The sequence below is a fragment of the Micrasema longulum genome, unplaced genomic scaffold (assembly GCF_059751315.1).
Source record: "Micrasema longulum isolate JH-2025_06_02 unplaced genomic scaffold, ASM5975131v1 h1tg001562l, whole genome shotgun sequence".
Taxonomy (NCBI): domain Eukaryota; kingdom Metazoa; phylum Arthropoda; class Insecta; order Trichoptera; family Brachycentridae; genus Micrasema; species Micrasema longulum.
In genome coordinates, this window is record NW_028278745.1 from 1 (window position 1) to 16488 (window position 16488).

A 16488-nucleotide genomic window follows, 5' to 3' on the forward strand; every position below is an offset into this window, starting at 1 on the left:
GTGTGTACTTTGTCCAATAGTAGTATTCATGCAACAGACAGAAACAGATAATTTATTTTTTATTTATCTTACTATTTGCACTTCATCCTTTACACCATTTAAAATTTCCGCCAACCACATATTTAAAGTTTAGTAAAATGAATATACGTTTTTTATAATCATTATTTCGAAGGTATCTTTTGAATCCCGCTGAAGATGTCAACTTGGGTTTGAGAGTTTTGGGTTCCAAAGTACCCATCCCAGTTGTTCTGACCAATACTGGGTTCTTCGCATTCAATTATGACATAGTAACATCGTCCTGTACCAAGGAAGCCTCTGTTAAAATTAACAGCGCTCACAGTAATGACACAAATAGACGTTGGGATAAAAATACCGATATCAGTGGGTAAGTTAAATGTTTATTTTCTATATTCATATAACAATAACACTGTTTCATACATTATATCAATCCTGAGGAAAAATCCATTATAATTTACCCCAACATCTCAAATATCATTCATGCATTTTTTCTATTTCCTCTACTCCCATTTCTAGTGGTATATTTATTTATTTATTTTATTTATATTTGGCATTTCTGCCATTTACATATATGTGGTATAAAAAGTGCTTAAAAATTTTTTTTTAAAAATCGAGTATGAAATATTAATATACTCGTACTGTATACATTATTAATTACTTGAAATACATATATATTTCAAAGAAATTATACAATAACAAAATACATTAATCAATCAAATTATAACTATTCCAACCCAATCTCCTGAAGATGATTTGCTCTTTTTGATAAAAGCATGTTGGTCACTTTATTTTTTAAGTTAGGCAGAGATAAACTAAATATATCTAAATATGATGCATTTTCATTCCCGGTATTCTCTAATCTAACAATAGGTGAGTTATATTGAGCTACCGTTCGAGAATTTCGACAGTAAAATATTGTAGATGTTCTGCTTAACCTAGGTGGTACATAGAATTTATTCTTTGATTATTGATTTTAATCAATTTCAGTAGATCAGGGGTATCAGACATTGGTTTTATTATTTTATATAAAGTCGTAAGATCGGTCGATGTTCTTTGTTCTTGCAATTTAGTTAATTTAAGAGAGTCTTAAATTTTGTAATAATTTAATTGATTAGTAGAAAAACCCATCTCAAAATTAATACATCTAAGAAACTTATTTGTCACTTGTTCAGATTTGCTGACAACCCCATTTATTATTAGGTGTTAATTTGTACTTTCTATTCATTTTTTTTTCCAAATTTCAAAATATGCACCTAAATTAAAACAAAATGATCGAGGTTGTATTTTATTTTGTTTTTATTTATTTGTTCTTCTGTAATGTATGCATTACTTTTATAACATTAATGGTAGTGGTCCCTCACTGAGGTGTCCCGTGCCGAGGTTATTATATAATTTTGAAACATGCTTCATTAAACATAATTAAATCATAATATACCAAATTTCGATACCAAATTATCATTATATTGGTCATATTAATAGCATTAGTAATGGATCTCTAAGAATGTTGGGTTTCATTATCAGAACCACTAAAGATTTCAAAGATATTGGTGCAATTAAAATAATGTACACGTCACTTGTAAGAAGCATTTTGGAGTACAACTCTACAATCTGGGCTTCTCATTATTTTAGGCACCAATATTGTATTGAAAAGGTCCAAAATAAGTTTTAACGATTTATTAATTTTAAATTAGGTGATGGTATTGAATTTTTAAATTATAATTGGTTACTGTTTATTTTGAAATTATTGAGACAAAGCGATAGGAGAGTTATAACTGATTTATTAAATTTATATAAAATAATCCATTCTATGTTTGATATCCCTGCAATTTCATCACCAATTAATTTTTAAAAAGGACAACTCAGCAAACCTACCAATATTGTGGCAACAATACTTCGACATCATATGGTAAAAACGCAGTCATCAATAGACTTCACTCTCTAGGCAATGAGTACCAGGACGTTGGTGACTCATTTCACATGAAATTTAATACATACAGAACGGCTCTTCTTCTTTATTTCATTGGTAATAGTTCTGGGTAACTATTTGTTACTATTGTTAAGAATTGTTTTGAACTTCTTTATTAGTGTTTTTTTTTCTTTTTTCGTTTCGTTTCTTGAATTAATTTATAATACAAAATATCATTTATTTTTTCATCATTTTTTTTGCATCATTATATATTTTTATACATAAATATATACTATTTACCTAAGTATTAGTTTTAAATAATAATACATATATTTTAAATATTTTTTTTAATGTTATTCAAAATTGTTTTCTTAGTTTTTTTTTAACTGGTTCAAAGTATTTCTAGTATCAAATTGTCTTTTTTTTATCGATAATTCTATAACTGGTAATATTTTATTATTTTATATAGTTTATCTTTTTTAGACTTTCTTAATTAATAATATTGTTTTAAATGCTCTGTATTACTTGTGCGTACATGTATGTATATTTAATTGTATTTGTAACTAATATATAAAAGGCACTAAGTGCCGTTTATTTCAATAAAATAAAATAAAATAAAATATCAAATACAGCTTTCCCACCACACATACCGCACATCGCACCGGAGGACATAAGTCTCCTTGGCGGTGCCCACATACACGATAAAGGTTCTTGTTGCCGAACGAGAAAAGCTGCCCGAAGGAGCTCTCTGTAATCTGGTAGCTTTAGCATATTTGTACAGAAAAAAGGTAATCGAAGTACATTACATGCACTTCATTGGATTAAGAAAAGATGAAAGTGATTTCTTCACTGACTGGGATTAAATTGATAAGACATTATCGATTCGCCGAAATGTAAATGCAGAGCACCACAGAACACAGCAAAAAAATCATAAAATTAGGCTCACACCTCAAAATTATCACTAACACAAAATATTGTTATAAAACCAACTGGTCAAAGAATAAGATTGAAATTTAGAAAATGGTTTTCAGGCGTTGCCTTGTATGTGAAATAATTCAGTTAGATGAATCTCTTCACAAAAATAAATGTTTCAGTTCTTTAACTTCACTAAAATCAACAAATGGAAGAATGAAAGAAATATGGATGTTTAAACATGAGCAAATTGGTGAATGTTACACTGTGAGTAAAATGGCCACTTAAACCAGCCAATGATAGGTCATAAGCCCTGTTAATGTCTATACTTCCATATTTCCTTCTCTAAAATGTTGTAATTTGTTAATTAAATAAGTCAATAATGTAGTCTGCTTCAATTATTTTACAACAATTTTGTCAATAATTCAAAGCATTTTTACCATAAACTGCACAAATATCTCGATTAGCTTTAGCAGCTTTATTCCCTTGATCGAACGCAAACAGAAGCAGGTGTCGAAAATGCTCACTTTCATCTACTTGACATTCCATTTTGATGGCTTGTAATAAAATAAAATAATATTTGTAACATAAAAGCAAACACAATATATTGTCGAGTATAGAATTTTCTTTTGAACAACGAAAAACCTTCACCATTTTGTGATACTTTTGGTGTTCATTTTTAAATTTGAATAAAACCTCAGAGTAATAATGCGTAACCAAGAGAGAAGCTCGATCACTTTGTTTCATAGAACGCAAGTGACGTTAGTTTGTTGGTTAGCAACCAATTGGTGGCCATTTTGTTTTATTTGACAATATAAACATATCGGATGCTCTTGTAGCTGTGCTTGGCTTTGTTTGTAAATAACTTGGATATTTACGTCATTATAAATCAAAATCGACTATGGTGAATTGCAGTATGTTTAATTGCAGCAGTTGGAGCGTCAAAGGTGTTAAAGGAGTCAGTTTTCACAGGTAATTGATTCAGAATATTTTCCCATGATTTACATTGATTTTTGGCATTTATTGTCCCGACACGTGTATTATGTTGCTTAAAAACTTTCCTTATATCAATATATTTACTTCAGATACTATTTTTTCTCAATTTAGGAGATAAATTTGTGAATTAAAGTATGTTTACTGTTGATAATGACAGTTTTTAACAGGCAATATGTCGGGGCCGCACTAGGCATCCATATAAAGTTTGTGTTTTTATTGAGTAGTGGTCGATTCAAACTTTACTCAAAAATAGCAATGTTAACCTTGAAATCGCATCTAAAATGACGGGTCCAAATTTCAGGCCGCTTCGACTCGCCATTTCGGAGATGTGACGGACAAACAAACAAACTCAACACAGGACTTTGGTTCCATGGAGTTGGGATTTATGTCTCAATAAATGTAACATAAATATATTGTGAATAAATAAATAAGAAAATAAACACACATGTATTTTCAGTTTTATAAAATAAATATAGGCGAATTTCAGAAAAATAAATTGGAATAACCCTGCAATAATAAATACACAGGTACATATTTAAAAATATTAACAATGCAAACTAATATCCATTTGGCAATTCTCGACCTGAGTACGGCCCATTGTTTTGCTGCGAACTGTAGCTAACTTAATACCTAATAGTCATAGAATGGTTTTCCTACGTTTGGGCGCCTCTACAGCTTGGCGCATTATTACTCTGAGGATAAAACAGACAAAACTTGTGTTGACATCCGATACTTAATGTTGGACACATTTTTTTAGTTATCTAATTTTAATGTGCGATACAAATTATTGTTTTCAATATTATCGATTTAAGCAATCTTCCGTACAAGAAAATGGTTGAAGTCAGTCCAGCTAGAGGTCAACTTAACCCCCAAACGGAAGTCCAAATCAATCTAGATTGCAAAGTGGAAAATATTGGTTTCCACTGTGAAAAAATCATTTTCAACATAAGCGACACTTCTGCCGAAAAATGCCAAACATCTCTGAATGTTGGTGTCGACGGCTGCATACCGGACATTGATTTTGACAATAGCGATGTTACATTCCAAGATTGTATCATTTTTAATAATTTGGAAGATTATAAAACAACTACTGAAGTATGTAAAATTCAAAAAATAATCAATTATTTCATTAAAATTATTTATTGAAAATTCTTGATGGAATTCCATTGTAATGATGTAATCATATAAGTTATTAATTTAAAAAATACTTGGTACACTTCCACCTATTTTTTTTGACCAATTAGCGCTTTCACCCCGTAATGGGCATCTTCAGACTGGTGAAAATTATACAGTGTAAGGATAATTTATATAAAACTAAATATTATCTTAAGTGTAGGTACATTTAAAAATAAGTTGAAAACTTAAGTTGAAATCAAGTTGGGGTAGACCCCAACTTGATTTCTATTTTCTAATAGTGAGTTATTCACAACTCATTGAAAATGGCCACCAAAATTGAAATATTTGGGTAGACTACGAGAATGCTAATATATATTTTTTTAAATAAAATATTAGTGCTTAATAATTTATGCTCTCCCAATGAGTGTTAATGCTATCCGTGTCCGGGCGGATTAGGAATACAGTTATGTGTGTGAAATAGAATCAGAAACCTGGATAATTGTTTTTGACTCAATTGGTTTTCTTTAAAAATTAATACTATTATTCATTCAAAATGACTCTTTTACATATTCATGAACTTTTTAAGGCTTTTCAGGCTGTGCCCGTGTTAAGCCATAATAATTGACAGTAAAAAATACGTGGTAAAATTTATTGAATTATTAAAACGTTTGGTAAAAAAAAGAATAAAAAAATCTTCAAAAATTCATTTTGTTGTTTAGACCACAGATAAATTTATCTATTTTTTAATCACAACTGATTTAAGTTTTGGATATTTGCTTTCTTCATATATCTCTTCGAATTACGAGTAAAAAAATCTTTACATCTACAATTTTCTTTGTTTAGATGGGGCCACATTGCATATTTGTAAAGAAAGATAAATCCCTTCAGTTTATGAGAACCGCAATAAATACCACAAACATAATCTGTGTATACTTGCTAAACAACACTTCTCTACTGTGTCCAGTTACATTGAGCATTGTTCCAAAGTCATCAGACTGCTGCTTCACCGTAGACTCGGAACAGTGCAAAATCAAACCGAAGCAAAAGACGCAAATCACTCTGTCCTTCACGCCATTGTCTATTGTGGTAATTATGTATTTTCATATATCATTTTGATTCCGTATCCTTCCGGATGAAGAATTCAGCTCTATGAGAGAAATAGAAACAGAATCCTGGACAAGCATTTTCGTCTCGATGGCTAAATCTTGAAATAAGATTTTGAAAAGGAAAAAGTCCTAATTTTTGTATACACGGCTGAGTTTCGCTTCTTAGGTAGTTATTAAGATAATAAATTATTGCAACCGAGAGGGAAACAGTATAGGAATTTAGAGGGCATTTGACCTGTCATTGGCTGGTTTAGGTGGTTACTTTACACACAGTGTAACATTCACTATTCTGCCAATATTTAAACTCCCACATTTCCTCAACTCTTCTATCTGTTGGCTTCTGTGAAGTAAAAGAGCTGAAACCTTTATTGATGTAGGTCGCAATTCAGCTAGATGATCTTCATCATCAGTGGCGCTACAGTTCATCGTGGAACCCTGGCCTCCTCCAGAATCTGTCTCCATTTCTCCCTGCACCCTGCGGATCTTCTCCAGTTCCTCGGGCCAATATCTTGAATGTGACTTTCCACATTATCCAGCCATCGTAATTTTGGTCTGCCTCTGCTTCGTCTGCCTTTCAGAGTAGTATAAATTATTTTTTTGGGGATACGATTATCATTAATTCTGTGCACATGGCCCAACAATTGTTATATTCTTATTTCCAGGTGAATTAAACCTTCGTCAATAAAGGTTTCAACTCTCATCATTGTAACAATGACGGAAGAGAGGCTTATACTTTATAGAGATTTTTAAGATACTAAATCATTTCTATGACTGCCCCCTGAACGAGATCTATCAATGAAATCCCAAAACAAATTTACTGGGTCATAACCGAAAGCTCTATCATCTCCAATTCCATCTTAATCACAAGGAAAACTTCTTTTCCGGCAGAGTGATTTCAGACTGGAATAAATTGCCAAGCCTAGTTGTTTATTCCATTTCAGTCAACCAGATCAAAAACTGTTTGATGGAAGAAAAACAACAGACAAAAAGCAATACACGAGATATAGGCGCACCAGCAAAGGCTGCCTGCCTATAACAAAAGGATAATAATAACAATAATAAGATCAAGTTTTTAAACTAATATGGATCGTGAATGTTATTAATATTAATAGTTTTTTAGTTTTTTTTAGTTTGCTTTTTTGCACCACAACGGGCCAGGAGGCCTAATTATAGTGGTGAATTACATCACAGAACACCCAGGCTTGAGGAAAATCACATTTAATTTTTGTGTTTTCATCGGGAATCGAACCCGGAACCTTCCGTGTGTGAGTCAAGCGTCTTGACCACTACACCAGAAAGTGACATCAATATTTCCAGAAAAGAAAGTCAGTGAAACTAAGAAGACCGAGGATAAATAAAGTGACATAAACAACAACAAATACGCTTTGACAGTTGATATTGACAGTTAGCAGTATCACAGGCATGGAATATGGTTAAAATATTTGTCGATAATTAGTGTTCTAATTTTTTTGAATATGTGTGTTCCTTGTGTGCTGATCTTTTACGATTTTCTGACCTGTATAATATGAACTTTAGACTGGATATTTCAAATAGTAAAAATAAAATTTGTATATTTAAGACGGTGACAATAGAAATATTACTCATCAAAAAATATATTTCTTAGTTTATCTTTCTTATTTATAGATTTGTGAAGCCGCCTTGCAAATAAGTATTGAAATGCCCAACAATCGTTCTCCTAAAGTGTACCAAGTCGACTTAATCGGGCAGGGCGTGGCGCCCCAAATACTCATCATGACCCAAGTAGAGCTAGATGAAGCTAACCAAGGAAGCATATGCCTCTGTCCAACATTCCTGAACGATGTTTCTCTATGTGAAATCGCCTTCAGGAATATCTCCGAAGTTATTTGCTACGTGAACGTTCAAATCAATGAAGACAATAAGCCGAAAGACGTGTTTCATATCCTGACTGAGAGGCCACCAAAAGATTCTCTCGAGAAATGGAACCCACAAAGTACTTGTTAAATGTTTTAAACTATTGTTTATCGTAATATTAATACCCTTTGAATTGTGTAAATGGAAAATGTCTGTTAATAAATAAATAAAGTCGTGATTCATAACAATCATATTGTGATAATTTGAAAGCGTGACTTGTCTATTTGTAGTATTCATGGGGGAAGATAAAAAAATGCGTTTTTAAGTGGGTAACTCACAAAAAATTATGATTTTGAAGTTTGACCTGCTTGCAGTAATTACCCCGCGATATATTATTACAACAGAGATAGATGAGATTTCTGAGAAGGAAATATGGAAAACCAGCCAATGACGGGTCGCAAGCCTTATAAATGCCTAAACTTCCATCTTTCCATTTCATTGCGACCATTGAACCAACAGTGCCCAATGCACATTCTGCATATGGAGGATGTCTCCAACTTGTTTATTTTTACTATAATATTATGCATAGCTTTATAATTTGTCCATTTGCAGAACCACTGTTAAAACACTGCACTAAGGTTCTTAAGCAGAATGAAACTTCAAAAATATTAGTTCATTTCAAGCCTTGCGATGTTGGGCTGCAGGGCTGTGAAATATTATTTGATATTGTCAATAATCCCTACGATCGTTACTTGGTAAGTATGTAATATTATAATTATGCTTATTATGTCAGTCGAATACATGAAAATATTGTATTTTTATGCAGTATATCAATTCATTAATTTGCTCTTTTGCATTGAATTTGTGCCTTGGGTCTAAAAGGGCCAATGCCTGATTTCATTTTTTTCTTAACAACATTTTGTCGAGGATTTATGTCATTGAAAAAATATTCATATTTAAAAAAAACTATATATACACGCACACTAGGTGTGTTCAGAAAATAATGGGAATTTTTTAATTTCACGGATTTGGAGAATCCGACTGTAATTTTTATTATGTTGGTATACATGCCCTTGAAATATGCTCGGATTTTCAGCTGCATTCATTGTTTACTTTGTCTGTGGCAGCCGCTAAGGTTGGACGTGTTTTTATGAGCTCGGCGATTTTCGTTTGTTAAAAGAATGTATCTAAGAATTTCTATCAAATTTTGTTTAAAAAATTTAATAAAGTGTGACAAAGTGTGTGAAATGTTAACAAAGGCCTGTGGTGAGTCTGCTATGAGTAAAACAAGAGTTTTAGAGTGGTATAAGCGTTTCCAAGATGACCGTGAAGACCTTGAAGATGACGAATGGTCCGGATGCCCCGGCACATCAACAACCGATGAAAACTCACTGTGTTCTTCGATTTTAATCATAGGCATAGTGCATCATTGAAGTGAAGCAATCCGAAAAAAATGCCCGGATTTGTGGCAAAACAATGAATAGCTTTTGCACCACGATAATGCACCTGATCACATTTCATTGCTAGTTCGTGAATTTTTGGCCAAAAACAATACTGAAACGATGCCCCAGCCTCCATATTTGCCAGACATGGCTCCGTGCGACTTTTTCTTATTTCTAAAATTAAAAAGAAGATGACATTTAAAGCGCATCGCTGAAAGAGTTACAGGCTATCCCAATGATAGAGTTTAAGAAGTGTTTTAAGGATTAGAAGAAGCGCTGGTATAAGTGCATTTTGAAGGCAGCAACATTAATGTAGACGAATAAATGAATATTTTTTTCAATAAATGAAAATTCCCATTATTTTCTGAACACACCTCTTATGTGGTAGTTTTTAAAAATTAATAACAGTTTCAAACACCTCAAACAGTTTATTATAACATTATAAAATAACTGTAAAATTACTCTCCTGTAATGTAATGATTTACGACGTTGTCCCTTTTAGACACAAGCCGCAGAAACATTGTCTTGAAAAGTGTTTTGTTCAATATCAAATTATTTTGGTATGTCAATGTTTGTTTTCGCAGATAACTGTAGTCGGTAAAGGATACTTCAACTTTGTCAACATTTCCAATATTCCAGTAGTGTCTTACAAGGAAATAATCCACAAGGCATTATCTATAACCCCTTTGAAGAGCCCCGGAACCAGCAGAATATCGAGCGCCGCTTCAGTAACTACTCAAGACAGGATGGCGTAAGACTAAAAAAATCCTCTCAATATTTTCTAGAAAAAAAAAACATCACTGAAAATTGACATGGGCGGTGATTGTAAATTGTAGATTTTCACTCTCTTATTTTACTAAGTATTATTTTCAATTATAAGTCCATAAATAGTCCTTCTTGCCAATGTTTTGCACAGCACTATATCATTCAATATCTATAGTATTAGCATTAACTTTGTATAACATTTTTGGCTTAGATATTAATAATGTGAATTTATCATAAAAAATCTGTAAGAATGTTTTTTTTTTGTCATTACCTACTGTTTAAGTCATAAAAAAAATAATTTTGAAGGCGTTTGGATTTTTAAATAAAAATTTATGCTAAGATTTAGTTTGAAATTAACTATAGGTATAAAATTAAATATCCCAACAAGAAATTTAACACAAATTTATGGTTTTCAATCCACCTTCACTTCACTCTTCCTTAATGTTAACTCTAAAAGACTGTGGTAAATAATTCCTTTGCACGCGGTGATGTAACATTGTGTTACCACAACGTCGCTTCAGTTCGTTTTTGTCCAACAGACCGAAACACAAATCTGCAGAAATAGACCTTAAAAGTTTTTTTACGAAATAAGCATAAATAATCACGACAGCTTGAGACAAAATTAATTAAAAAACCCTTTGAACAATTTTTAAAAAATATTTTGTTTCGTTTAAATTTTATAAATAAAGGCTTTCTCTGAACTCCTGTACACTTTACTCAATTTTGTTAAAAAATGGTATGTTGAACAAAAACGAACTGAAGTGACGAAAAGCAAAACACGGAATATTCTTAAGTTTAGACATTAAAAACAAAAAAAAACATAGATACATACTGTTTAACAATTCCTTTTCCATAATTTAGCATTGTTATAGATAAATGAATTCAAAATCTTAAATACACCGGTCTTCACTTACAAGCGTGCATCTCCCATCACTGTCAATAACCGACTAAACAATTTCACACAAACACGGGCTACAGAACAGCGTCTCTGTCTTCCTTGTTATGAGTTCTATGTTCGTGCTCTCTCTTATACAGATTTATTGCTGTATTGGCGTCACATTAATTATTCGGGTAGCAAAGATAAAAGTTATATTTAACTTACTTTACTTTCCGAATCCGGTGTAAAAATGACAATTTAAAGATTACAAAATATACAACTTCATAATTATAAAAAATAACAGAGATATATCAAGTCTTGTATCGTATGTAGACTAGTATGACACCACAGCCACACAAGTTATAGTAATGGTTTTGTCTATATTTTTGTACTTATCATCATCATCATTCCCTTTCCGCACCTAATGGTGCATAGGGTACTGCATTGGTACACCAATTGCAGCGTATCTTGATAATTTTTGTTCCGTGAAAGTAAGATGATCAGTCTTACGCTTCAGGCACCAGTCCAGGGACTATGAAATATTCTAGTGTGAAAATGCCCTTTTAAATAAATGTTTTATATTAACCATGTCGGGAATCGAACCTGAGACTTCTTGCGTGGCAGGCAAACGCGCTGACCATTACACCACGAGGCAGACAACTTCTATACTTATTACCATATGATTTTATGTCTTATTCATATAATTATTCTGTTATATTAATACATTTAAGAGAATTTTAAATGTTCGTAATTGTTACTATTTTGAAATCCAAATACAACCTAGATTTACTTTTTTTTGTAGATTTTTATAGGTTTTAAAATATTTAGTTTATCTGGGTTATTGTACCGTTTTGCGAAGAATGTAAATGAAAAAGGACACAATTGCTCTAAAAACTCAACTTTGAAACATTAAAAAATATTTTCCTGTATTTTTTTTAATGTTTTTTTTTATTTGAAATTTATTTATAAACCCTTACGGATTACATTTAGTTAACAAAACATTTATAATTTTTAAAATTTACATTCTATTCTCTATGAATTTTTTTTTAGATCTTTTGTAAAGATTGTCTGAGTCTTTTGTTTAGTTTTGTCTGGTAGTTTATTGTTTAATTTTTAGTCCCTGGTTTTTTAGTCTCGACTGTTCTTTTCTCGTTTTAGAAAGTTGTATATGATATTATTCTGATGTGGATTATTTTCAGAAAGAAAAAGGCTAAATTTTTGTCTAAATGTAAATCCGATATATGTCCAAACCAAGATGGTGCCGATGATGATGTTATTATTACATATTCAATGGATGTCGGTTAGTAAAAGCATTTTTTTTTTTTTAATAAAAACCTTTATTAGCATAAACTGAATGTTTTGTTTTAAAACATTCAGTAAAAAATGTAACAATTAAGGTTGAACTTGCTAAAAAAGAGTCTGGCAAGTGTTTGGCAAGTTTACAAAATAACATAAAAAAAGAAACAAAAAATGCAAAACAAAATAATAAAATAAATCAAAAAATTGAGAAAATATAACACTAAAAAATATTAAATAAAAACACAAAATTTATAAACACAAACATTTATATTAGCATTACCGACTTCCGCTGTAATCATTGAAGTACGAATTTGTATTTTTATGGACCATTGGTATTTAGCCCTGCGATATGAAAATAATTCTTTCAAATTTCCAGGATATATAGACATCGGATCTGTTGTTAAGAGGAATGTGGAGGTATTCAATCACTCTAAAAAGGACGTGTACAGGTTCGAATTCGAACCCACGGAAGAAATCCTCTTTTGTCCTTCTTTAGGGCACATAATGCCGAATGAACGGAAGGATGTCATAGTCTCATTTGATACATCTAACCCACTTCACTTTATTAAGGTATTTGCTGCAAAAATTATCGTAATACATACAGATTAACAAATTACAACAGAGATGGAGAACATTTTAGAGAAGAGAATATGGAAGCCTAGGTGTTTACAGTGCTTATGACCTGTCATTGGCTGATTTTTTAAATTTTTTTATTTACGTTATTTTTTTGTTTTTTTTACAGTATACATAAGAGGTAAAACAGAGTATTAAAAAATAAAGGATAATTACATAGAAATGAAATATGTACATATTAACAATAAAAATAGTAAGCAAAAAATCCCACAAAGGCATGGCCTGTTCGTGGGTATACAAGAAATTCTAATGAATTTTTGCTCCTATAATAAAAAGACAGTTTTAATATTTTTGTGTAACATAAAGAGAAAAGAAAATATTCTGTAAAAGATTCTAAGGTATTTTTTTTATAGTAATTAAAAAACGGGAATAAAAAATACAAAAAAACATAAAAATATTCCTTATTATTAAAGGGCAACAAAAAATATCATAGAAAAAAAGAGTTGATATCTTTAGTTTAAATTCAAGATAATGCGTGTTTTTTAAAAGAAGAAAAATTTTGAAAATTTGGGATCAATGAAATATCAGTAAAAAAGGAATTAAAAATTTTTGGGCGTATAAACCTATAAATATGGTTAAAGTGGCCATTTTACACACGTGTAACATTCACCATTTTGCCTATGTTTGAACATCCATATTTCTTCAATTCCTTCATCTGTCGGTTTTAGTGAAGTTAAAGAGGTGAAACCTTTTTTGTTACGAAGACATTATTTTGATGAAATTTTTTCCCATACTAGGCATCGCATCGCCTGAAAACAATTTTCAAATTTTTAAACTTCTTGGACCAGTTAGTTTTATACACAAACAAATATTTTTCGATTTCTCAAATGTTGAAGAGAACATGTATTGTGGAGGCAACTAGAAAAAACCAGACTTAAATTTATCTTTCATCAAACATTGTAAAGTCTGAAAATAACACGATTTTGGTTTTCATTTTTCTAATTTTAGACTGTTCAAATAACTAATCTAATCAGATAATGTAACTGTACAAAATATTATTCATTCGTTTGTTTCAGAAACCTTTTGTTTGCAATATAGCCGCTATGAAACCCGATGGAATATTGCAGAAAAATTGCAAAGGTTGGGACAATAGAAATCAAGTGATTGTCTGGAAATATGATAGGTATAAATTCGTAATTATTTCACAGCTTGATAAAAAAATATACAGAATTTGCGAATATTTAAAAAATCTATGTATACCTCAATATTAGTATTTTCTCATTCGAGGTAATCACCAGCGGATATAATAGAGTTGAGTGTATTAGAAGCAAACTTAGAAATCTCCATTGAAGAAGGAGTTGCTTAAATATTAGTGAAAAACTTAACCAACTCAATGGAGAATGCTAAGTTGCGGCGTCAAGGTGTATAATTGAAATCTGTTTATGCAAGAAATAGATACGGCTTTGAATTACGCTATTATTTTGGTCGATAGGTTTTTATGTACATTTTTTTTTTGGCATCAATAATTAGTTTTTGTGGAGGTTTCTATGTTTGCTCCTAATACTTATGCCAGCGTTTTTCCAATCCTTTATACACTTCTTACACCAGTTTATTTTGGCATCAATAACTAATTTTCTATTTTGGTGGCAATTTCTAAGTACCCTCGCTCACGTATGCCAACGTTTTTTCCGAACCTTGAAACATTTCTGGAATGCATTTTTTGGTATCGCCTTCAGTTCCGTCAGCGATTCGGTCTTTACCTCATCTATGGCCGTAAAACATCGTATTTTCATGGTCCTCATCATCTTCGGGAACATAAAAAAGTCGCAGGGGGTCATCTCTGGTGAATACGGCAATTGGAGCATCAATGCGGTCTATTTTTTTAATGAAAAATGCAAAAAATCCGTGAGGTGCGAGCGGAGCGGAGCATCCGTCATTTTCACTCTGGATTAATCTTGAAAATTTGCCAACCACGTCGAAACGCTTCTTACTAGTTTGTCTGTCAAAAACCAAATATGCTAACCAAAATGGCCAGAATGTAACAGATTAATTCTATTTCTTAGACATTATTGATTGCTCAAATGCTTAGCATGTTTTAAAAAGAACGTCGATAATTATCTGTGATTGAGTTACTGTACATTGTTTTGTAAAATGTTATCTAAACAACGCATGATTATTAACTGATGTTAACCATTCTGTTTTATGAAGCGAAATTGGCTGTAATCTTCGGCAAAATCAGCAGCTAACGGAACCTAACCTGGAAATTGACTTCTCACTCAGCCGCCTGATCATTCTCATATCTTGTTGTGTGGGATCACTAGATGAATAAGGCATTGTGCAAATGTGGTAATTTCGCCTTTTGTTATTTATAAAATTACTATTCACCTTAGTTCTCTCGTGGCATCCTACGTTATTATTTCTCCAATAAGGAACTTCAACCCTGCGGGAAATTGCATGCAAAAAATGTTTTCTTGCTCAGGATAAAAATTAAAACATTTAATTGTAAAGCAAAGTTTCTAGAAAACGTACAAAAACAATAAAAAAGAATTACTTTGAACGACGTCACTAGTTCATATGAATCAACCAATAATAGAAGAGCTGTAAAAGATAGTCCGTTTAATTACCGGCAGAACTGACCGAGAATAAGCGGAAGAGAACCTTCGACGTCACATCCGGAGTAATTTCAGAAATCCAAAACTTTAAAAAATCATAAAAAATTAAAAAGTAACAATTTTGGCTAAGTATAATAGAAAAAAACACTGAACTTCCTCAATCTGGTGGTATAAATATGTACGTGTTCTAGGTGTCCGTCCCATATAGGTTCAATTCAAAAAGACCGCAAAAATGTTTCACAATGATATTAAATTATTTCTATTACATCATACATATGATAAATTATCTGAAATGCAACCAATTTATTGATTTGTTTTTTTTTCCTAAGATATAGAAAGAAATAGTTTATTTTTATTTTTAAATATATTTTCTTTCAGATCTGGGTCAGTGCTTTCAATTCTAGATTTACAAGATTTTATTTTCTTCAATCTTTATGCAAAACGAAAAAACACCATTTGAACAATAATGATGTCCAAATATATATTTTTTAATTTGTTGTGCTGTAGTGGTTTCATTTATTGTTTTCAATATTCTTATTTATTTCATGTTATCAGTGCCAACTGAATGAATAAACTATGTTTTAACGTATTTGTTTTTTAATAATTTCAATAAAATTTTCAAAATTAAAAAAAAAAATCTCTTACGGTATATTTTATTTTTTGTGTTTTTCCAAACAAACTTGGGGTAAAATCCACTTCATTTTGACATACTAAAAATATTGTTATTGATTTGAATCAAAGATTAAGCTTCGTGAAAATTAAATTCATATGATATTTAAAATGTACATATGTCTGTAATCGTCATAGGGTTCAATAAATCAAGGGAACACAAATATACCACAAAGTCAACCAAGTTTTAAAATTGACACACAAATTACCATATTTTATCCCAGCAATAAAAGAACAAAATAATTCAGTGTTCTTGAACTTTACCAATTATTAAAGACTCAAACTAATTTTAAAATTAACAACAACTTTATGATCTTAAAGAAATGGGATTAAATATAGCAAAACATTGTAGATGTTTGTATTA

At 31.2% G+C, this 16488-nt stretch overlaps 1 protein-coding gene across 1 annotated transcript; it reads left to right on the forward strand.

Moving 5' to 3' along the window:
* The first annotated feature begins 178 nt into the window (after positions 1-178).
* Positions 179-16044, forward strand: LOC148274875 (axonemal central pair apparatus protein HYDIN-like). Its single transcript, XM_088236493.1, has 11 exons — positions 179-385; positions 4645-4927; positions 5792-6034; positions 7699-8026; positions 8500-8642; positions 9914-10080; positions 12171-12271; positions 12647-12840; positions 13920-14026; positions 15052-15189; positions 15834-16044. Exons 2-10 carry the CDS (start codon positions 4664-4666, stop codon positions 15170-15172), a joined length of 1668 nt encoding a protein of 555 aa, XP_088092619.1. The 5' UTR covers positions 179-385; positions 4645-4663; the 3' UTR covers positions 15173-15189; positions 15834-16044.
* Positions 16045-16488: the final 444 nt, after the last annotated feature.